This window comes from Calypte anna, chromosome 22, assembly GCF_003957555.1.
Source record: "Calypte anna isolate BGI_N300 chromosome 22, bCalAnn1_v1.p, whole genome shotgun sequence".
Classification (NCBI taxonomy): domain Eukaryota; kingdom Metazoa; phylum Chordata; class Aves; order Apodiformes; family Trochilidae; genus Calypte; species Calypte anna.
In genome coordinates, this window is record NC_044267.1 from 460,386 (window position 1) to 483,192 (window position 22,807).

General features: G+C 58.2%; 3 protein-coding genes across 11 annotated transcripts in view; 2 read left to right on the forward strand and 1 right to left on the reverse strand.

Moving 5' to 3' along the window:
• ANK1 (ankyrin 1) overlaps positions 1-8,204 on the forward strand; it is a 33,373-nt gene extending 25,169 nt beyond the window's left edge. For 5 of the 9 annotated variants that reach the window (XM_030464184.1, XM_030464185.1, XM_030464181.1 and 2 more), the window contains 6 exons: positions 1,408-1,960; positions 2,601-2,859; positions 4,054-4,137; positions 4,402-4,569; positions 4,843-4,964; positions 6,000-8,204. In XM_030464184.1, coding sequence (XP_030320044.1) covers positions 1,408-1,960; positions 2,601-2,859; positions 4,054-4,137; positions 4,402-4,569; positions 4,843-4,941 — 1,163 coding nt within the window. In that variant the 3' untranslated portion in view covers positions 4,942-4,964; positions 6,000-8,204. The other 4 variants (XM_030464186.1, XM_030464188.1, XM_030464189.1 and 1 more) reach the window with 4 other exon arrangements.
• A 1,038-nt stretch (positions 8,205-9,242) lies between these two features.
• NKX6-3 (NK6 homeobox 3) lies at positions 9,243-11,736 on the forward strand. The gene is made up of 3 exons (XM_008501421.2): positions 9,243-9,844; positions 10,822-10,991; positions 11,060-11,736. Exons 1-3 carry the CDS (start codon positions 9,463-9,465, stop codon positions 11,288-11,290), a joined length of 783 nt encoding a protein of 260 aa, XP_008499643.2. The 5' UTR covers positions 9,243-9,462; the 3' UTR covers positions 11,291-11,736.
• A 3,754-nt stretch (positions 11,737-15,490) lies between these two features.
• GPAT4 (glycerol-3-phosphate acyltransferase 4) lies at positions 15,491-22,689 on the reverse strand. Its single transcript, XM_030464191.1, is given in 14 exon segments — positions 15,491-15,872; positions 16,100-16,124; positions 16,127-16,178; positions 16,260-16,388; positions 16,618-16,703; positions 17,033-17,088; positions 17,297-17,412; positions 17,506-17,599; positions 17,720-17,809; positions 18,237-18,311; positions 18,456-18,753; positions 19,328-19,397; positions 20,485-21,629; positions 22,630-22,689. Coding segments are annotated over 13 exon segments (1,365 nt in total). The 5' UTR covers positions 20,650-21,629; positions 22,630-22,689; the 3' UTR covers positions 15,491-15,763.
• Between the last annotated feature and the right edge of the window lie 118 nt (positions 22,690-22,807).

Consider the following 22,807-nt stretch of genomic DNA (forward strand, 5'->3'; position numbering starts at 1 on the left):
CTCAGCTCTGCCATCCTGCCTTCTCAGAAGCTCTCCAGGTGGGTGGACACATGTTCTTCATCCCGACATGGTCACAAGAGGTGCCTGTGGCTGTGTGAGCTGAACGGTGGCAAGGGATCTCCCAGAGTCCCGGCTGTCCAGCTGTGGCCATGTGCCTGGATGGGTCCGAGGCAGAGCATACCTGGGTTGGGGACACACGGGGTCAGATGCAGCACACTGGGCAGAGACAGGGCTTGGTGTAGCACTGGCTCATCGCTCTCTCTCCCTCTCTGTCTCTCCCCTTGTTCTGCTCTCTCAAACATGCCACCCAGTGCCGTCAGGTGTGGGCACTCCTGTGGGTCACTTCTTGTCACATCTCTCCTCTGAGCTCATCTTGGCCTCTCCTTCTCTCATCTTCCTCCACTGCCTGTCTCCACTGTCTCCACCTCAGCTGAGCCCTCCAGGAGCCGTGTCCTGCTCCAGCGACTGCATGTCACCAGGGACTGTCCCTCTCACGGCTGTTGTGCTTGCAAGCAGCTGCCCCAGGCCTTCTCTTGCCTTGCCCTGCTCCCTCCCTGGCCCTGCTCTGCTTGCTGCCAGCCAGGCTCCCACACATGGGAGCGGTGCCCCTGCTGTGCCAGGGGGCCTGGCTGTCCCCCATGCCTTGTCTGTGGCTAGCAATCCCTGACTGCCTGTGGAACAGAACAAATTCTCTGCTGATCTCTGGGAGTGGAGAGGGGGCTTGTGGCCCAGAGCTGCAAAAGGCCACCTGCCTGAAAAAGGCCAGAGCAAAGCCACCTGCCTGGGTGGGAGTGCCTGGCTTGACTATAGCCTTGTTGGTGTGCCTGGGCTGTGTACATGGCCCTGGACAATGAGGACATGCTGCTTGTAGCCTCAGAGACACCAACAGTGTTGCGGGGTCCTGGCTGCATCCTGCAGGACCTTGAGGTTTCATGACAAGTTCCAGGGACATCCCTCCCCACTCACGGTACTACTTCCAGCTTGCTCCTCTGCTGCAGAGAGGGGGTTGACTTTGGGAGTCAGTGCTTGCCACCTGATTTAGCCACCTGAACTCCCAGCTGATTGTCAGCCAGCTGATGCTCAACAGAGGCTGTGGGCAGGGACCTGGGGGCTGATGGAGCAGGGTAGCGAAGAGAGTCTGTGTCCTGCAGTGTGCTTGGGGCATCACATGGACCCCAGGGAGTGGGCACTCCCGGGGGCTGCCTGAGCCATCCCCAGGACACAAAGGGAGGCATGGCAGCACTTGCAGGGACTGTGCAAAGGCAGCAGCTGCTCAGCCCCAACACTGGGTCTGCGGCATGACCATTGCTGTCCTCGGGGCAGGCACCCCACTTCCCTTCTCGCCCCACTGTGCTTGTGCGTGCGTGAGACGGCTGCTGGAGTTGTTGCCTCTGTCTGCCCATATAGGTTACGCTTCGCTGCAGGACGAGCTGCTGTCCCCTGCCTCCCTGCATTACACGCTGCCATCCCCGCTGCGTGCCGACCAGTACTGGAATGAGGTGGCCATCATGGATGCTATTCCCATGGCTGCCACCGAGCAGGATGCCTTGATGGAGATGTCCGACATGCAGGTGTGGTCCTCGGGGCTCACCCCCTCACTGGTGACTGCTGAGGACTCCTCTCTGGAGTGCAGCAAGGCCGAGGACTCGGATGCCACAAGCGAAGGCCGGTTCCCGGGGCAGCTCCTAGCAGACGCGCATGGCCCAGACCACATGGGCTCTATGGACTTGGTTGAGGATGACACAGTGGACTCAGATGCCATGAATGGCCTGATTGACCTTCTAGAGCAGGAGGAGGGGCAGAGGCCAGAGGGGAAAATGCCAGCCAGTGATCGCCAGCCAGGGAATGGGGAGCAAGACCCGGAGAGTGAAGTCTCTTTTGTTTCAGTTCAGCAGAAGGTGCAAGCCAGGATCACATCATCACCTACTGTTAGCCACGTCGTGGAGAAAAGCGGAGACAGGTACTGGGGCCTGGAGCACTGGGGTGGCTGTGGGAGGGGAGCAGAACTGCTTTGCCAGCTATTGCCCTGTGCTGGGCCAGCTGCAGTGATCTCCCAGCTTTGCTTGCTTCTCTGCTGGTCTCCAGCTTGGAAGCCCTGTGGGCATCCCTGGCAGACAGGGCAGTGCCTTGAGCTGAGTGCTTTGCACCTCTCTGGAGATGCTCTGGGGGCTTTATGCAGAGCACCTGAGAGAGACCCCAGGCAGACAGCCAGGTCCTGCACCTAGGTTGTGCTTGTCAGAGGCACCTCAGCCTGGGCTGCATCCTCCCACATTCCCAGGGCTCTAGTCCCCTGAGCTCCATGGCAGAGCCCAGCGATGCTCCACAGCCTTGCCTTAGACCCTGGCAGCCAGGCTAGGAAGCTGTGGGGTGGGCAGGAGCATGGCAGGGAGGAGGCCTGTGCCCTTTGTGCATTTGTGTTGTGTGCTGCTTGTGCTGGGCGCCTGGCAGTGCCGGGGAGCCTTGTGCCTGGTGGGTGCTGGCTGTGCTGGCGTGCCTGCCGGTGCTCAGCTGGTGCTCAGGGTGCAGCACTCCACGGCAAAGCTGACTGCCTCTCTCTCTCTGTCTCTCTCTCCTTGTCCCTGTCCCTCTCCGGTGCCCAGGCTGAGGGACTGGAATGCAGAAGGCTCCTTTATCTCCTGCCTACAGGACCTGACAGCGGGCTCCTGGCAGGAGGGGGTCACCCGAAGGCTGCTCCCAACGCACACCACAGCCTCCGGGGCACAAGGCCAGGAGCAAGAGCAGGTCCTGGTACCAACCGTGGAGCTGATGCGGATCAGCTCTGCAGAGGACAGCGACTGGCAGCCCCAGCACCCTACGGGCAGCTGGCAGGAGGAGGCAGACAGCCGCTTCTTTGGGCAGGTGAGGGTAAGAGCAGGGGGACATGTCCCACAGGAGGTGGAGGCCCTGCGGACAGCCCTGTCCTGAGCATGCCACAAAGCCAGCAGGACAGACTGGGTGTTACCAGAGGCACAAGTGCCCTGGCAGGTTTCCTGCCCCCTGCCCCTGGGGGTGCCTCTCAGCCCAGAATAGCCTGCTGTGCTGGATACCTGAGCTCTTGCTCTCCAATTATAACTCAGCCAGCCTCCCTGCCTGCTTCCTTATCGAGTGTCTCCCCTGGATTCCGGCCCAACAGTTCTCTAGAGCCACAAATAGAGCTGGTCGTGGGGCCAGGCTGGGTGGTGGGCGTCCTGCCACAGCCACAAAAAGGCTGCAGGTACAAGGCAAGAACCTTTCCCAGGCCAGGGCATGCACGGCTATCCCAGCTGTGCTCAGAGGGGGTTGCTCAGCTCTGCAGTGAGTGTCCCCTAAGTCACATGCGTTTCCAGTGACACCCCAACCCCCTGGCTCCTGACCAGGGTCTAATTTGTCCCGTGATGGAGGACTGCAGGCTGCCTCCCACCGAGGCCAGGAAAAAGGAGTTGTTGGTGAGCTGGCAGAGAAGGGGGACAGGCCTGGCTGGGAACAGGCAGTGCTGTCGCAGTCCTGGCCCCATGACTTTGAGCACAGATGACTCCCCACCTGCCTGCTGCCTTCTCACCGCCCACAGCCAGCTGAGCTGCAGCAGCTAGGGTTACAGCAGTCCTCCCACAGAGCCGCAGGGCTGCCTGGGCAGCATGGCCAGGCTCTGAGCGTGGGGCGGGATGTGGGCTCTGCTGGCCCAGCTGCTGATCGCCCTGGTGCTGCTGGCCTTCTTCCTGGTCAGCTGCCAGAACGTCATGCACATCGTCAGGGGTTCTGTCCGCTTTCTGCTCAAACATGCTCACCATGAGCTGGACAAGGAGCTCGGGGAGAGCCCGGGGCTGGTGGACGATGAGGAGGTCCTCTCCACCAGGGTTGTCCGTCGGCGTGTCCTTGTGAAGGTAACGAGTAAGGATCTGAGAGAGCAGCCCTGGGGCAGACTACTCAGAGTACAGCAGTGAAGGGGCTGGGCAGGGTGGAAGGCAGAGGCTGTGGGGTGTGTGTCAGATCTGCTGTTCTGTTCTGTTCTGTTCTGTCTGCAAAGGGGCTGTCCTCAAGCCTTGAAATGTCCTGATGTCCCTCCTGTTGCTACAGGGGAACGAAGTCCTTCATCTCCCTGGAGAGCAGGTGACTGAGGAGCAGTTCACAGATGATCACGGCAATATCATCACCAAGAAGGTGAGTGATCTGAGGGATGGTGTGGGCAAGGGCAGGCTGCAGCCCTTCTCCTCTCCCCTTTGCCCTGCTCTTCTCTGCAGCCCAGGAGCCCATGCAGGGCACCCCTGTCCTGCCATCTTCAGTTACAGTCACAGCACTTCTTGGGCAAGCCCCTGCGGGTGGGACAGGCTGCACCCCACGTGTGGTTCAGGGCCAGACTGGGCGAGGAGGGAGGGACAGTGCCCCAGAGCGTGCTGTGACACCCGTCTGTGCGGGGCTCCACAGGTCATCAGGAAGGTGGTGAGGCAGCTGAGCCCTGGTGACATGCGTGACAGGCAGGAGCAGGAGGAGCTGATTCTGGAGGGCTCCCTGCAGGATCCCCAAGACCTGGAGGCTGAGGATGATCACTTCATGAAATACTCCATCCTACACCGGGACGGTCTGGGGGCCAAGGTACAGTGTGGCTCATAGCCCTGCCCAGGGCCAGCACGTTTCTGCAGGACTCACAGGCTCTGAGGCTTTGTCACCCTCTGTCCTTTCTTCTGCCCTGCTCTCCTCCCCTGGTTTCCCTCTAAGGCTTCCAGGGGCAATTCTTGCCCACTGCACCAGTCTACTTGCTCAGTGTCTTCTGCCAACTGATTCTGCTTCTCCCTCTCCTGTCCTCTTCTGTATGTCTGTCTGTTCACCTGGGTGATGTCCTGCTTCCTGCCCCTGCGGCTTCCTCAGGAGGAGATGCAAGTGCGTGTCCCGAAACCAGAGGTCTCTGGGGGCAGGATGGGGGCTCAGATAGTGAAACGAGCCAGCCTGAAAAGGGGGAAGCAGTGACCCCTCAAATGGCCTCTTTGGAGGTAACCCCACCTACCTTTACTCTTCTCAGCTCCCTATGCTGCTTCCTGCACTGAGCTGCTGGTCACGCACGTCCTGCTGGGGATGATGCATCCAAGCTGATGAGACCAGCTATTGGGTGAGGGGTGTCACAGATCTGTAGGGCCATGGCTGCTGCTGGCAGCACTCCTGGTGGCTGGAGATGGTGTCAGTGAGTGCTGCTGGAGTTCCTCTGCAAGAGAGGGGATGTGAGGAGGGAGAAGGGGTGCAGAAGCATGGTGCTTGTAGGGGCTCAGTGCTACTGCCTTCCCTCTTGGATAGGACTATGCCAAGGTGCTCAGCACACGGCAGGGTGCTCAGCACAACACAATTGTACCCAGATCTGTCTCTGTCCTCAGCATGCTCTCTGCTGTGGCAGTGTAGTGCTTGGGGCAGTGTGCTCCTCAGCTGCCAGGCAGGGGTCCCATGACCTGTGCTGCACGGGCCTGTGCATGGCTGTGTCTGTCTGTCCTCCCTCTTCCTTCTCTCTGCTGTGTCATGCAGGTGCATGACAGCCAAGAGGCTTGAATTTGTGGATGGTACCCCCACCCCACTGCCTACCCCCTCCCCAGAAAGTCCCTGCTTTGTCTCTCTGGACAATGCTGTCACTGCTTTGCTCTTGCTGTTTCCTGTAGCATGGGAAAGTGGCCCCAGGTGTGCACTGGCAATGTGTGGGGCCTTCCCCACTGCTGCAAGAGTGAGGTGCAGTCACTGCACCCTGGTTGAGGCTACAGCAGCCTCCTCAGCTCAGCTCCCATTTGCTGCTGCTCTCTGCAGCTGGGACAGCACAACCAACACCCTTTGTGCCATCACTGCTGCTTCCAGACAAGGCACTTACTGGTGCTCTGACAGCCCCAAAAACTAGTTTTGTGGTAGCTGGGCAGGTTGGGTGCATATGGGACAAGCACAGGGTGCAGAAGGGGCTGGGCCTCATTTATCTGGCTGTCCCCACCCATTCTCCTGGCTGTGCTACCATGAATGCCTGGTAACCCCATTGCTGTCTCTCTGTGTCCCTCCAGGATCTCACGTCAACACCAAACCACTGAACTCCACACATGTTCTGACACATACCTGAGAAGAGAAGAGAGGAGAGGAGAGCAGAGAGTGGAGGGGAGCAGGGCTGGCTGTACATGTTTCTATAGGCTAATGGCATGATTTCTGTATGAGACATACTTACCGTCCTATCCGCATGACTGACTGACTGCAAGACGCATGAGCTACAGTACTTCAAACTGATGGGGGGGCTCTGTCCCTGCCCTGCTGCTGCCAGGAGCCCCAGGACAGCAGCACACACCAGGGGCATCCCTGCAGCTCCTCTGGGAGGCGAGAGCTGGACTGGCAGAAAACCAGAGGGAAGGAGACTCCACCCTGGTGCTGGTGTGTGTGTATGCATCCTCGTGCTCCAGCTGCAGGAGGGGATCTGGGGCAGCACAGCTCTGCCCACCGTGGAAGGAGAGGGGCGTGATCCCCATCACCCCTGCTGCCTCTGCAGGACCTGCTTCTCATCCTTCTCAGTGAGTGCTGGGCCATGGGGGAGTGGCAGTCACCAGGGGTGTGTGAGAGGAGGGTTTTAGGGAGCACAGCTGCCCTGGGCAGAGTGGCTGGTAGTGCAGGGCTGCCCTTCCTCTCCCCAGCACATGCAACGTCTCCCACCAGGGCAGGGCTCTGGGCTGAGCACTGAGCTCGTTGCTTGTGTTGAAAGTGTAAACTGTACAGCAATCAGCCTTGTGTATATGAACCAATAAATACTATGCAAACCCCTAGGGACACTCTAGCAGTATGTACAAAGCACTAACAGCTCTGCTCCCAAATACCTCTTCAGGCTGCAGGATGGGCAAAACCTTTGGAGTAGCTCTGGTGAGTGGAGCTGGGAGGCCACAGGAGGAGGGGGGCATCAGACTGCCCCCGCTCTGTGCCCCTGCAGCTGAGCCTGGTCCCCTCCTGGCCTGAAGAGAGGGGCCCACCAGTGCAGTCCCATGGGCCTGCCCATGGTGCAAGTCCCAGTCTGTGTTGGCTCCAGCTGGGGTGAAGCTGTAGGCCTGTGCTGAGGTGCTCGGGGCCCAGGGAGAATGGGTAGTGAGACAGAGCAGGGGATGCTTGTGCCACACAGAGGGTTGTGCCTATCTCTACTCAGCACAATATCTGCTCAGGAGATGAGCCAGGAGCTGGCAGGAGCCAGCAGCCCTGCACCACACCCCATGCAAGGGCTTTGCAGGATCCCCTGGCATCCCTGCAGGGGCACAAGTGAGGAGAGCCCAGGGACCTGGTGGATGCTGACCCTCTCAGGACCACCCCCAGAGGCATGGGGGGACTGCTCCCCCCGTGGCTGTGCTTTAGGCCAGGCAAAGCCACCCCGGGAGCACAAGGCAGCCCAGGCAGGAGTGCAGCAGTGGACAGAGTTGCCCAGGCAGCTCTGAGGTGTGCAGTAGGTAACAATACTTGACCCCAGGAGGGCAGGATGCAGGTAGTGGCAGCAAGTTCCACGTGCCCCACTCTGTCCTTTACTTAACTGAGGTGGGGGCTTGGCCTTTGTAGCACAATGGGCTGGGGACTGCTCTTTCCCATGGAGGTGGCCGTGGACCTGCTTTACAGGGTCTGAGTCTGCTCTCTGTGGGTGAGTGCAGAGTGAGCCCAACTCAGGCCATGCAGTGGTGGCCCTGGCAAGGCCTGGCAGTGAGTGAGCATCTGCTGGGACTGCGCCTGGCTCCCCGCAGTTGGGAAGAAGCCCAGCTGCAGCAAATCAAATGACCCAGCTTAGCCTTGGAGAGCAAAGCAACCCCTTCCCCACCCCCAGGTTGAGCCATATAGGCACAGACTTTACATCATCACCCTTGCTATGTACAATAACCTCCCCAGACCCACTGTGACAGCTGACTCCGTAGCATCACCGTAGAGTTGTGTGTGGGTCTCGTGCTTTGGCCTTGTAACCACCGTAGGGAATGTGCTGAGCTGCGGCCGTACCAGGCACCTGCAGTGACATCGCTTTGCGCTCAGATTGCTCGTAGGGCTGGTAGCGGGGGGCTGCACCCGACATTGAGCCTAGAGAATGCTGCAGTCTGCACACTAGAAGCTTTTTAGAAGTTTTAAAAATTACTTTTATTTCCTTTTTTTAATTGTTATGGAAACAAGCCTTTTGGATCTCCCTGTCTTAGCCCCTGATGTATAGATCATTTCCCTGTACACCAGCTATCAAACTATGGATTAATAAAGAAACCAACACAGACCGTGTCTTGTCTCTGCTTTTCCAGAGGTGCGGGGAGGGCTGAGGCTCGGGGGTGTCCCCAGGAGCAGGGGTGTCGCCGGGGGGGGGGGAGAGGGGGGGAGGTGTCTCCCGCTCCATCCCGGCACCGCATCCCAGCCCAGCCCAGCCCGCCGGGCGCTGTCCAGCATCCGCCGCGTACCGCGTCCCATCCCGCCCTGTCCCATCCCGTCCTGTCCCGCGTCCCATCCCATCCCATCCCGCCCTGTCCCGTGTCCCATCCTGCCCTGTCCCGTGTCCCGTCCCGTGTCCCATCCCGTCCCGTCCTGTCTCATCCCGCCCTGTCCCGTGTCCCATCCCATCCCATCCCGTCCCGTGTCCCGTCCCGTCCCGTGTCCCGTGTCCCGTGTCCCGTCCCATCCCGTCCCGTCCCGTCCTGTCCCATCACGCCCTGTCCCGTGTCCCGTCCCGTCCCGTCCCATCCCGTCCCGTCTCATCCCGCCCTGTCCCGTGTCCCATCCCGTCCCATCCCATCCCGTCCCATCCCATCCCGTCCTGTCCCGTCCCATCCCGTCCCGTCCCATCCCGTCCCGTCCCATCCCGTCCCGTCTCATCCCGCCCTGTCCCGTGTCCCATCCCGTCCCATCCCATCCCGTCCCATCCCATCCCGTCCTGTCCCGTCCCATCCCGTCCCGTCCCGTCCCGTCCCATCCCGTCCCGTCTCATCCCGCCCTGTCCCGTGTCCCATCCCGTCCCATCCCATCCCGTCCTGTCCCGTCCCATCCCGTCCCTTGTCCCTCCCCGGTCCCTCCCTGTTCCCTCCCGGCCCCGCCCCTGGCGCTGTCCAGCTCGCGCTACGCCGCGCTCAAAGCGCGATTTGTCTGGGCCGGGCCAATCGCGGGCTGGCTCCGCGCCGCAGCCAATAGCAGCCGAGGCGGACGGGTCCCCAGCCAATGGCCGCGGCCCGCGGGCCTGCCTAACCAATGAGGGCCCGGTATTCTAATGACCCGCTTCTTTATCAGAGAAGTGTTGGCGCGAGCCAGGCAAGTTGAGGGTCCGGAGCTGGGGACGCCTCAGGACCTGCGGGGTTCGCCCGCCCCCCCCCCAGCCCCCGGCCCACACCCAGCCGCTGCTCCGGGCACACTGACAGGGCCCCAGGGCCACCCAGGTACCGGCTGGACAGGGCGGACACCGGGGCTCAGTAGCCCCCGGGCTGGCAGGGATGGGTTGGCCTTTGCACCCCTGTGGAGCTGGGCTCTGAGAGTCACCTCGACGCCACAGCCATGGACGCCAACTTGCCGGGCACCTTCCTGCTCAACGGCCCCGCGCTGGGACCCTTCCCTGAGGCCAAGGCGCCCGTCTGTCAGTACTCGGTGCAGAGCTCCTTCTACAAGCTGAGCCCCCCGGGGCTGGGCACCCAGCTGGCTGCCGGCACCCCACACGGCATCTCCGACATCCTTGGCCGGCCTGCGGCGACGACGAACAGCAGCATCCTCCCCGGCTACCCTCATGTGGGTGGATTTAATGGACTAAGCTCCCCGGGTGTCTATTATGGGCCCCAGGTGGGGGCCCTCCCCAAGGCAGGCAGTGACTACCTGCCGCGGGGCCGGAGCTGCTGGGCAGAGGCAGCCCCAGACTGGCGGGGTGGCCGGCAGTGCGACGGCCGTAAGTACAGTGGGGCTGGGTGGGAGGGCTGGGTGGGCACCCTGCAGAGCCCCAGCCCCTGGGTGCTGGGCATGGGGCAGCTGCCTGGGACTTGTCTTCTCCATCACCCTGCATGAGGCATGGCTGTCACCCTGTAGGCTGCCCAGGACACCAGGAATGGCCCTGGCACCAGAGCTGCTGGACCTCAACCAGCCACAGAGGTTTTGGCTGAGAAGCAAGAGCAGCTCCAGAGGCAGGGATTAACTGTTTGCTTAGCCCCCCAAGCAAGCCGCAGCTGGCAGGGACTGGCAGAGCTCCTTGGTTACAGACATCCCCTTCCCTCCTGCAGCCTGGCAGGGCAATGCCTGGCCCAGCTCAGGGCAGGGACAGCACTGGGCTGGCAGCACTGTCTGCCTGCTGGAGAGCTTGCAGCAGGACTGCAGAGCTTGTTGCTGCTATGCTAGAGAGTGGGTGGGATGGGTGTACCCTCTGTCCAAAGGAGCCCAAGACACTCTGGGCTAGGTGCCAGCTGCTCAGAACCCAAAGCCACAGTCCCCTTTCCCCCTTCTCCAACTCTTGCCCTGGGAAGAGCTGGGTCAGGCAGCCTGGCCATGCATTCCCAGCACAGCTATGAGCTAACCAGCTCTGCCTGCCTTCCCACCAAGCTTCCTGCAAGGTGCAGGGCTTGGGGGCACAGTGTTCCCTGTGCTGCAGGTCTCTGGGTCAGACACTGCTGTGAAAGACCTTTTCCTTCTCAGCACATCAGACGAGTGCTGTGCTGAGCAGGAGATGCACAGCCTGGCTTTGTGGCCACCTCAGGACTCCTGGGATGGGGCTGAAGCCTTGAAGCCAGAATGTGGCTTTAATTTGGAGGGGAGCCAGCGTGGGGGGAATCTGTGGGCACAGGTGTGCCAGTGCCATGCTCAGGAAGGGGAGAGCTGCCCAGAACTGTGCACTGCACAGAGCCCAGGTGCTCATCCACCTCTCCTCTCCCTCAGCCCCTGCTCACTTGGCCGACAGCATCCACAAGAAGAAGCACACGCGCCCGACTTTCACGGGGCACCAGATCTTCGCCCTGGAGAAGACATTTGAGCAGACCAAATACCTGGCAGGCCCGGAGAGAGCACGACTGGCCTATTCCCTTGGCATGACTGAGTCCCAGGTGAAGGTGAGTGCTGATCCCTGTGTGGCACAGGGTGTGTGGCGTGGCAGCTGCTAACCCAGCAGGAGCGACAGGTCTGGTTCCAGAACCGACGGACCAAATGGAGGAAGAAGAGTGCCCTGGAGCCCTCCTCATCCTCACAGCGGGCGGGGGGCTCTGGTGGAGAGCGGGTGGTCTCTGAGGCTGAGGACGACGAGTACAACAAGCCCCTGGACCCTGACTCAGATGATGAGAAGATCCGGCTGCTGCTCAGGAAGCATCGTGCGGCTTTCTCGGTGCTGGGCTTGGGCTCACACAGTGGCTGAGTCCCTCCAGGCCACGGGGTGACTAGCCCAGCCACCCTCTGGTGACCCCCCAGCAGACACCCAGCTGTGGGGATGGGGCAGCTGCCACTTCCCTCCTGGTGGGTCCTTCTCCGGGCTGGTGGGGCTGGGAGCAGAGCGCTGGGCAGTGTCAGGAGCAACCATATTGTTGGTGTTGATGAAATAAAGGCCCCAGCCCCAGCCAAGTCCCAGCACTTGCTTCGTGGGTGCACAGTGAGCCCGGAGAAGGGGCTGGGACAGCACACGTGGGGCAGAGTCTGCATGCCAGGCAGGGGAAGGGGCCGTGGCTGTGGTGCTGTCTGGGGCAGCAGAGCCCACAGGAGCAGGGCAGCCCTAGGGACATTTCCCAGGGTTTTCCCCAGTTTGGGTGTGTGCTGGCAGCAAGAGGTCCTGGTTCAAAAGTCACTCTTTGGGGCCTCTTGTTGGAACCTATTAGCAGCAAATAAATATCATTTGTCTTAACGGTGTGAGTGAGAGCCCATTCACCTGTCGGGGCTGCAGGATTGATGTGGCTTCAATAGCCCCGGTGTGTTTGCCTGATAACCCCCTTCCCCTCCCCATGCTGCACCCCTGTATGCACACGTGTGTTCTTGTAGGTCTGCACCCCCCTGCTGTGGGTCAACCTCCGTGTCCCAGGGGTGTGGGGGGGCCCGTGTGGGCTGAGGGGCTCCTTCTGGCTCTGGCTGTCTTGGCTGCTGTGGAGCCCCGTGCCAGCTGGGTGTGAGCAAACAGACCAGCCATGTCCTGGAGGAAATCGATGGGAGATAAGGTGCTGCCAGCCCATCTTACACCAGTTAGCAGCGTGGCACAGGCACGAAGGGGATGGTGGGGGCTGCAGCTCAAGCTGCCTCCCTGTGGTGCTGCAGGCAGCACCTGAGGACAGGCAAGTGGCCAAGTCCACCCCTGGGGACACCCAAAGCACCAGCACTTCAACATGTGCTGTATTGTGGTGCTGCAGACTGTCACCATGTCACTCCTCTGCCTCATGGCCCACACTGCCCTTCAAATCATCTCCACTCTGTCACCTTTTCCCACATGTTGGGCTGGGTGGACTTTGCAAAGAGCTGTGACTGCTCAGCAGCACTTTCCCAGGACTTAGGGAAGACTGACCACCCTGGAGATCCCTGTCCAGCCCCACAGCAAGCAAGGGGAAGGTAACACATCACCCCCCCCACAAGTCATGCAGCCCCTCTGCTGCTCCCCAGGACACTCCAGAGAGTGATAGAGCCACCAGGAGGACACGAGGCCAGGTCCCAGGTGTGATCCTGTGCTGTGCCACTCACCCTGGCACCACGGCATGGCTGGAGGAGCCTCAAACCCCATCACTGTCCCTGGGAAGAGCCTGTGCATGGCCAGAGCCAGCTCCAGAGTGAGGGGCTGCTGGCAGGATATTTTTTTTGACATTTTCTAAGCGGCCCAGCGTGGCTGACAATTTCTAATGTACTAACTGCCTGGTCCAGTGAGCTGATTAATTGGTGCTGTGGAGATCAATACAAAACAGAAAATTAAAACAATTTTAAAGTGATTAAGTAGTTTAACACCTGTCTGATGCCACGTCAGGGCTCAGAGACAAATAAAGCAGGTGGCAAAGGGCCTGCTGCATCTGGGGAGAGTGACAAATTGCAGCCACAGCCTGGCTGCCCCGTGCATCCCCCCACAGGATGGACCCCGAGCAGTGCTGGGACCCCCCTGTGCTTCTGTCTGCTCTGCCACTGCTGCTCCCACTGTGTCCCAGTGTGTCCTGCTGTGTTCTAACATCTCCCAGTGTGTCCCACTCCTCATGTAGGTGACACTGGCCACACACTGTGACATCGCTGGGGTCTGGGCAGGTGAGCACTAGCTCTGCACTCCCCAAACCCAAACCCACCTTCTGCCCCCAACCAGGGGTCCCAGCAGTGCAGCAGAGCTTGGGGCTGGCTTCTTGGGGGTGTGGGGGTGCCAGGGCAGGCAGGAAAGCCTGGCAGGCAGATGGATGGCAGCTCCGCTTCAAATCCACATCCCTTTTCTCCCAGACAAACCCCGTCGGATTTTCATAAATCAAAGAGCCACACTGTTTAATAAAAATTTATTGACTTACAAGTGATTATTTATCAAAAGGCCATTAATAGCAGCTCCGGGAATGATGTGCTACTGGGTGGTGCGTGGAGACTAATAGCAAATCAATGCTGGCAGCCGGGCAGAATGCATATGAGGGCCCCTGGCCCCAGTGGGCTGCACGGCTGCAACAGCCCCAGCCAGCAGCCCTGGCTCCCCCCCACCATCCCACCCCCCCCACCCCCAGTTATTTATTGCTTACAAATGAAATGATCAATACTTTTAATCTAGAGGTAAATTTATTAACTTTCCCATTGGAGAGAGACATATTGACTGGGGGCACGGGGAGGGGGAGCTGAGGAAAGATGGATGTGAGTCTCCTAACCTGTCCAGCAGCTCCCTGCCCGCTGCGGGCAGCCTGGCCACAGAGGAGCTGGGGGAGGGTCCCTGAGCATGGCACGGAGGGGTGAGGGTCCCACACACACCCCCAGCATCTGTGCCATGGGCCAGGGAGCAAGGTGTGGGTACAAGACTTGTGGGCACCCACAGGTGGGTCCGGGAGTCTGGGCATACACAGGGGGCTGTGCTGCTGCAGGCACCAGAGAAGGAATCAGAGCAAGTAACAGCTCAGGAAATGTGATGAGTAAATGGTACAGGTGAGAACTACAGAGCAGCAGGCACCTGCCTGGTGACTGATGCCTAACATTACAGGTCAGCTCTCATCAGGTGAACGATGTACCCAGCATCAAATAAAAGATGATGGGGAAAAACTCTGCAGAGATGTAACAACTGCAAAAGAGACAAGGGTTGGGCTTTTCTTTTCTTTATCTTGTTTTCTTTCTTTTCTTATATTTTTGGGTTTTTTAGTTTATTTTTATTTCCTTTTGTTTATTTTTATTTATTTTTCAACTCTTTTTTCCTTGTTTTTTGTTTTTTTATGAGTAGCAAAGCAACATCCCCATTGGGTACCAAACATGGATGGAGGCTTGGTGAGCTGGAGTCAAGAACTGTACCTAATAAATTGGGTAAACCAATTAAATCAAAATGCTGATGAAAAAACCCCTAATGCCATAATAAACTCCTAATGAAGGAGGATCCCACCCAGGGTAACTGTGCTATCTATTAGTAATTAAAAGTTGTTTTGTCTTCTATCAGTAGCAAAGAATAAGCAACACACTCCACCCCCATGGATGTTGTTAACTATCTCCTGCTTGGCTTCAGCTGCTCCTGTTTTGTTACTTTATTTATTTGTTTGTTTGTTTATTAACAGAAATTTGAGGCAATGAGGAAAGGCATGGGGCCAATTAAGGGCATCTCCATCACTGCTGGTTGCTCTTGGTGGGGCTGGATGTTACTGGGGACCATGTGTAACCCCTGACTGCAAGCTGAGGGCTGTGATTGTGTAGGTGGGTGTCTGTGTTTGTAAAGGATCTCACTATATATGATTCACAAATATGATTCAAATTGAAAGGAGTTAAATTTAAGGAATAATGTAACTTGCACAAATAGCTGACCTGACCCAGGTGTAGCAGATGCCCTCCCACCGACCACCCAGGGTACAAAGGGGGCACTTGAGTGTTGCCTTCTCTGGCACTCCAGAAGATGTGAGCTGCTGTCTGCTGGCAGCAGTAAACCTGTATTTGCTTAAGGGAGGATGCAGAGGACCCATGAAAGTGCTCAGGTTTGTAAGAACAAAGGGAAAATTGGGACGTACATGTGATGATAAAATGCAAGTTGTTTTACTGAAAAAAAGTACTTCTGGAGTTGAAAGGGAAATGAGTAGCACCTCAGGCATGAGATTTCTGCTTCCATGCAATGAACTGAGGTTATGTGTGTGTGATGCTTTCACTTGGGTGCTGGAGAAGCAATGGTCTGGGTCAGGCTATGACAGGAGGGTGGCAAAAGAAAAAGGGAAAGTTTCTCCTGTAAGTAAAGCTAGATATGGCCTGAGAGCCCACGTACAGCTCCTAAAGGGTTGATACTGCAGATGTGAGGCACAGGCTCATGCAGGCTCCCTTAGTTGTCAAGGCAGCTAATTTCAGAACAGCTCACCAGCTTCTGTGCCGTGGGAGACTTGTGACTGACACGCATGCACATCAACACACCAGTCCTCCCCCCGGGCCTGTAAACACCATATGGAGGCACACGACACCATAAGTGTTTCATTTAATAATGCCCCTGCAAGAGGCTCCACTGTAACAGTAACAAGAAGGCATCTGTGCCAAGAGCTGCCCAGCACCTAAAGGCTCCAGGCAGTAATAGTGCCTCTGGGAAAGAACGGCCAGAGGATGAAGGAACGAGTCCAAACAGCCCTGGAGTATCCAAAGTCCAAAGATTTGCAGCTGCTTCAGACAAGCCCTGGCTGATGCTGCAGACAGAGGGCTCTGGCCAGGCCCAGGAGCAGCGTGAGAGGCAGAGGGCTCAGGAGCGGCTCCGGTCTTCATGATTGCCTACAATCATTTTGCTGTAGAGTTTCTGTTGCTCCTCCTTGAATGTATCTTTCACCTTCTCCCTCTTCAGTCCTCCATCCCTGGGGAGAGAGGCACATAATCAGCAGAGCTGCAGGCCAGCATTGTCTGAAACTATAGTCTGGTCTCTGCTGCAGCAGAGCAGCTGTGGAAGTCACAGGTCTCCGTTTCTCCATGGGCCTGCTCAGCCCAAAGCAGGACACAAAGTTAGCTCTACAACCCACAAGCAGGACCCAGGATGAAGGTATCATCCCAGCACCAGGAAGAGAAAAAGCCTGACTGGACTCACCAGAGCAGATCCACAAGGCCCCCTGCCTGGCAATGGCTGACTTCACTCGGTTGGCAAACTGGACAGCATCTTCTTCAGGCTGTGGCAAAATAAACACTGTTCAGCAGAGCACGGGGCCAAACAGTCAGCAAATCAGATGGCCTGTGTTTACCTTACTTACCTGCCTGGTCATCGGGGGCATGTACCAGACACTGCAGACAATGGCCCAGCTGGTCATCATCCTGAGGAGGTAGGTCACCATGCCATACTTGCTGCTGTTCCAAAAGGCATCTCCAAACTGTGGGTCATACTGCAGAGGCAGAAGAGCTCATGAAAGTCAGGCAGTAGCTGCACTCTCCCTGAGGCTCCAAGATCCACTCCAAGCCCAGCTACAGGCCAGCCCTCCCAGAGCACTGCACAGAGTGGCCTCAGCTTCCCCATGCCCTCAGAGCAGCCTGCTGACCCAGCAGTGCCATGACTGAGCTGCTTAGACTGAGCAGGGGGCTACTTGTGCTTCAAGAACGTTTGCCTTCTCATACCTTGATGGCTACAGGGTAAACTGTGGCTCCAATTTCAAAGCTCCCCTTTTTGAACATCATCACAGATGTGTTGTTGATGCAGGTTCCTGTAAGAGGCAAGCACAATCTTCTCAGCTTCCCCTTGCAAGTCATTTCACAAGTCTCAGCTATGCACCTATGCACCCCTAACACTCAAACCCTACTCTCTGTGCACAGGGTGTCACTGGGACACCACCGGGACTGCTACAGTCTGGGTTCAGTCCCATAAGGACTGGGTTCAGATCCATAAAGTCAGCTTTATGGATGTGGTGTCCTCTTTGCCTCTGTGGAGGGTCTCAAGGCCCTTGGCTGCTTAAGAAGGGGCAACACAGTGACACAGTGCTGTTCAAGTGTGCCCTCCCACCAGCTGCTTGCCTGTCCTGGAGCCACAACTCACCTTCTGGAAAAATAAGAATGGGCAATTTGCTCTTGTCCTGGACGTGCTCTGTGAGCCTGCACAGAAGAGTGTCACCAGTTAGCACAGAAGCTGTCACCAACAGCCCACGCAGCAAACAGTCCTTATCTGCAGTCACTGGGGACCAGCTGGCTGCAGCAACACTGCCACAGTCTCCCTGCGCCCACCAAGCACTGCACCACCCTGACCCAAGGGATGTGGGCAGCCCTTCACCTGTCCCTCCCTCCAGACCTCCCCCTGTCACACCTTCTGGCGACCAGGTGACGATCTTTGACCTCAGAGCGTTCAAACCAGACGTGGGGACAAGCCTTCACCATGGCTCTCTGTATCACACCCATGAGCCCTCCATGGATCTGACCCACCTGAAGAAGGCAAGAAGACACAAGTCACAAGGCCTGGGGACACATGAAAGCCCAGGCAGCTCCTTGCTCCACCAGGGTGCAGGCAGAACTTACCATTGCGTAGTAGCCATCACTGGCCAGGATGATCACATCAATGGGAGATGTGTGGTTAGCCACACAGATGCCTCCATTGCGGGGTCTGTTTTCTCTGAATGCAAAAAAAAAAAAAGAAAAAAAAAAAGGTACACATGACAGCAGGGGAACAAAGCATGAGGCCTGCAAGAGGCTCAGGTGGGAAGGGACCCTGGAGCAGACAGAGCCTCCTCACCGGTCATGGTAGGTGATGATGGCTGTGAGGGCACGCACACAGATCCGGTAACACATCAGGTGAACGTGCTTGCTCAGGAACTCCTTACACCTGCAGACCAGGACAGAGACCATCACCCACAGTTCTGCCATCTCCCTCATAAGGGTCCCCCTCAGCCCACCTGCCCCAGGCCACAAGATCCAACCGAGCCTCAAAACAAGTCTCATCCCGGGTTTTGCTGCCAGCTTATGCCCAATGATTCTTAAAACTCTTGAGATCCAAACCTTGCCCTTTGCTCTTTTTCTTGTCTTATTCCCTTCAGAAGCTAAGTGAGCTGCCACAGCTTAGTGCTGGCACCTTGGCCCTTTGTTAAGAATTAACAGGAATCTGTCCCTGAGAAGCTACAGAAGCCAAGCCCAGCTGCCTTGCCTGCAGCAGGCAGAACAGGAAGGCCTTGCAGGGAAACAGCTTCAGGATTACCAGGTCCCAGCCTGCACAGGGGTCTCCCCATCCTCTCCTCCCTCACAGACAAGCTCACCTTCCATTTGGCAAATATCCCACCACTGTAGTTCCAGTTACCAACAAGCTGATCCCAGTGAATGCCAGGGCTATCCTGCAGGGAGAGAGAAGCCATGCACTAGCAACACGAGGCTCAGCAGGCAGCCTGTCTGTCCTGGTGATGTGAACAGGGTCTATGCTAGAAGAAGGGGGTCCAAGCCACCACCAGGCTGTGGTGGGCTGTGGCAGCAGCACTCACCTGAGGGGCAGGAGGAAGCAGTAGCGGATGAGCACACCCAGGCCCCAGAGCACTGTGAGGCGCAGGCTGATGTACTGGAAGTTGTAGTTGGTCCTGCTGAGCAGATTCCAGGACTCCAGCTCTTCAGCTGAGAACCTCTTGGTCACCTCATCATCCATGATGGTCTCGATGCCTTTGCGGCAAAAATAGAAGATATCTGAGAGCTCAAACTCCGGGGTGTCCAGGGCTTTGCCACTGCCACTCCGGCGGATCTCCTTGATCTCCTCTTCCAGTGATGTTGGCTCCTTTGCAATGATACCTGCAACACACAGCAGGCAGCTCTGAGCAAGGCTGGAGGACAGATGAGAACCAGGGCTCTTCACTCACCACCTGTCCCTTCCTGTCCCCCATGTCATTATTATCTGTTTGAAAAGAAACTATAAGAATAATCCATTGTTGATTGCAATAAAACAGTGTTAAGGGTTAAAATTTATCTAAGCATCCCCACTTGCTCAAATTAATCCTTTTTGTAAGTATAGGAATTACATCATCACTAAAAGCATCCAGCTTCCCAATGTCTTAAATACACACTGTCTTAACATCTAAAAAAGATCATGTAATTTGAAAAATATTTAAAATATAATAAGCTCTAAGCAAACTGACTTTAGACAATGCCCTTCCTGTCCCCCAAACTAGACAGACCTCCCAACTACCTAGAAATGAAGCATCCCCTGGTGCTTCCCCCTTCCTCACAACAGGGACCTCCCCATTGCTTCTGCAATCCATCTACATGGAAAAGACCTCCCAGCACACCTCAGCTGCTCACCACCCTCACCCCATCTTGCACAGAGAACTTTGGACTTTGCATATGCCCAGGCAGGGCAAAACCTTACCATTGACATAAGGCTTGTACAAGGGGTGGTTCTTCTCCTTGGCACCACGCTCTATCCTCAGCGTTGCCCACTGCAAGACACAGGACAAGGCGTTTGTGTGCACCACAACAGAGCCTCAGTGGGAAGCAGGTAGTGCCAGAGGGAAAGGAAACGCTCCGTGGTGAGATGGCACAACAAGATCTCCTGCAGCCTCCCTGTCCTCTGGGCTCTGGTGCAACTGGCTTGTAGTTGACACTGCAGAGGCCCTGGGAGTACCACGCATCCTGCTGGGGAGTCTGCGCTGCAGGAAGCCAATCCTACAACTACTACTATTTTTCAACCTTAATTTCTTCCAAGCTCAAAGCAGAGAGTGTTTTCAGCCTGCTGGCCAGCCTTGCTCTAACAGCAGTGGCTGTACAACAAATCCTTCAGCAGGGTGAGCTCCACATTTAAGAGCCTAAATCCTCCCTGTCAAGCAGAGGGCACCCTCTTCCTTCTGCTTGGGCTGCTGTGGAAAGGCAGTGCACACTTTATCTGCTAGGAAATTAGCAAAAATTCTGGTCTTGACAGGGACTTGCTCCAGGGAGAGGTGCTGGCTGTGGGACAGCCCATAATATCAGTCTGCCAAGGCAGACAAGGGAACAGAATGACCCCAAGTTGGAAAATTCCACTTGGCCTCCCTGTGCCAAGGGCTGCTGGTTGTCCTCAGAGGCTGCTGGTCCAGACATTTGGGCTGGGCAGATAAGCAGGTGGCACCCTGGGGCAGAAGGGTTCTGGTCACAGAGGCTTGGAGCTCACAGCACAGCAGGTCCTGCCTCACCTCCCCTTTCTGCCTCACCCAAACCTCTGCTGAGCAGGGCAGCCCAAGGAGTGCAGCCTTGTCCTGGCTGGGACATCACCCCCAAGCACACATCCACAGACCTGAGATACTGCACAGGCCATGCTACCCTGAAGACCTCCTGGAGTAGTTATGGGGGGAAAGCAGCCCACAGACAGATGTCTAGCAAACTCTGTTTGACCCAAACAGGTAATATGGAACCAGTACCTGTCACCAACAAACCAACCTCCCATCCCAGCCACCTGCAATGCTCTGTTGAGGTTGAAAAGCCCCTCTCCTAGCACGACTGTGCTTGACAATACCCTACAAACACACTGAAACTTCTGAAAACGTGACTTACCTGAAAAATCTTTAATAATGTTTTCATGTAAACCTTGCGGATGCCAAAGGAGACTCCAAAAATTGCTGGCACGATGATGAAAACCAGAAGCAGAGTGAAGAGGACAGTTATGGAAATCCCCAAGAGATTAACAACCAGGCTGTCAAAGGGGAGCAGAAGGAACATGGTGAAAGGCCCAGGCAAGGCTGGTGCCCTGCAGGCAGGCAGAGAGGCTGCCTGTGGAGATGAACGAGTCCTCCTGTCACTCAGGAACAGTCTTGCACACGCACTGAGTCCACAGCCTGCTCGCAGACCCCATTCCAAAGTTCACATCCTTTTTGGGCTCTGTGAGAGAGGGGATGCAACAGGATCTGGGAAAGCAGTCAGGAGAACAAGCAAACAGTCTGCCAGGAGCCCAGGTGAGCTTGGACCACGTGGGCTGAGACGCTCAAAGAAGATGGAAGGTGGGCAGAGGTTCCTCCATGGGTGCGTGGCAGGCGCTGGGGTGGGACAAGGACAAAAGTGGGAACTGTCCCCGGGCACCGCTGAGCCCGTCCTGGTGTGGGGCAGGAATCCCCAACTGGCTGTGCAGAGCATGCAGAGCCTCCTCACGGGGACAAGGTGGAGTCCATCCCTGAGTCTGCATTGGAGAGTAAGGGAGTTGGCACTGTGGGAGCCGACGGTGTCTGGAGCTGTCACTGTCCTGGTGAGGACACGGGTGCTCACACAGATCCTCGCATGATGCCCGGAACAAGTTCAGTTCTGGAGGCCCCTGGCACCCACTCACACTGAAGGGTCCTCACAGACACAAGTGAAGCCCATGTCCCTGGAAAGCTCTTCAATAAAAGCGAGCTGGCTTCTTGGCAGAGCAGGCACTCAGATGCCACCAGCACAAGTGCAGGAGAGAGAAATCAGTCAGGAAAGTCACGCAGCTCGGAGAGACGTCAACTCAGAGAGGGTGGCAGGAGGCCAGGGACAGAGTGGGCTCTGGAACCTGGAAGGCAGTGCTTGGGCTGAGGTCACATCACTCAGAGCAGCTCCTGAGGCTCAGCAGACTCGGGCTGGTGCTGCTCGGCACTGTCACACGCTCAGGAATCACCCCTGCTGCCACTCGTGTTTTCACACCATCCACACCTCAGGCTGAGCAGACTCCTCCAGAACCACACCTAGAGCACAGGACCCGCAGTCAGGCCCCGAGTACCGGGAAGGAGCCAACGGAGGGGCAGAAAACCCCTCCCCATGACAAAGATCTCACATCCCAGCTCATGCCAGAGGCATCCCGCAGCACCGAGCTCACGGGAACCGGATTCCTGGGCGGGGATCACTTCCTCCGCTCCCGCACCTCACCCCGCCACCTCACCCCGGTCACAGGAGGGACAGGAAACTCGCCCAAAGGGACAATTACTGCCGGTGACGAGCCCGAGTGGCACTCCTCGGGTCACGGGGATGTCCCCGCAGCACCGGGTCCAGCGGGGCTGAGTCTTCTCGGGACAGCATCCCCGTGGAACGTCACCTGGGACGGGGCTGATCCTCCCGCTCCCCGGTCTGCGGGCTAGGGCAGAGCACCGCCGTACCGGGGTGCTGGGTGCTCCACGGGACCGCGTACACCCAGCCGGGCCGGGGCTGCGCTGCCCGCCGACCACACCGGACACCGGCGGGGCTGCCGCCGCTGCGGCCTCTCGCTGCCACCCGGTCGCGACCCCGGGACAGGCCCGGCAGCAGGCAGGATGCACGGCCGGCAGCCGGTGCGACGGTCCCCGGGCGACCGTGGGCAGCCCTGCCCGCCGGCCACCACCAGGACCGGACCGGACCAGACCCGACCCGCGGGGACCGCGATCGCATCCGCCCCGGTGCCGCTCGCACCATCTGCCTAACGGAGAGACGGGGCCGATCCCAGCTCTGCCCCCCGGGACACGCGCAAGGAATCGGGGCAGGGCCGAGCTCCGCTCTCCGCCGGGCCGAGCGGCGGGGCCGGGCTGTGGCACCGGGGCGGGGCGCGGCCCGCTGGGGCGGTGGGAGGCCGCGTTCCCCCGGCGGGTCCCGAGTAACGGTCCCGCGGTGGGGCCGGGGCCTGCTCTGCGCCCACACCCCGGGCACAGCGGGCTGCGCGGCCCAGGGGTAGCGGGGGTGGGGGGGGGCACCGGTGCCGCCCGGTTACGCACTCACCTCCCGCCGCCGCCGCCGCCGCCGGGCCCCGGCCCCGCCCCCGCCACGTGCCGTGCGCGCCACCGCCCAACGCCGCGTGCACTGACGTCAGCACGCACCCGCGGGGCCGCGCCCGCAGCATCACCGCATGGCCCAGCGGAGGGGGGAGCCCGCGAGCCCCGGCCCGGACACCGACACC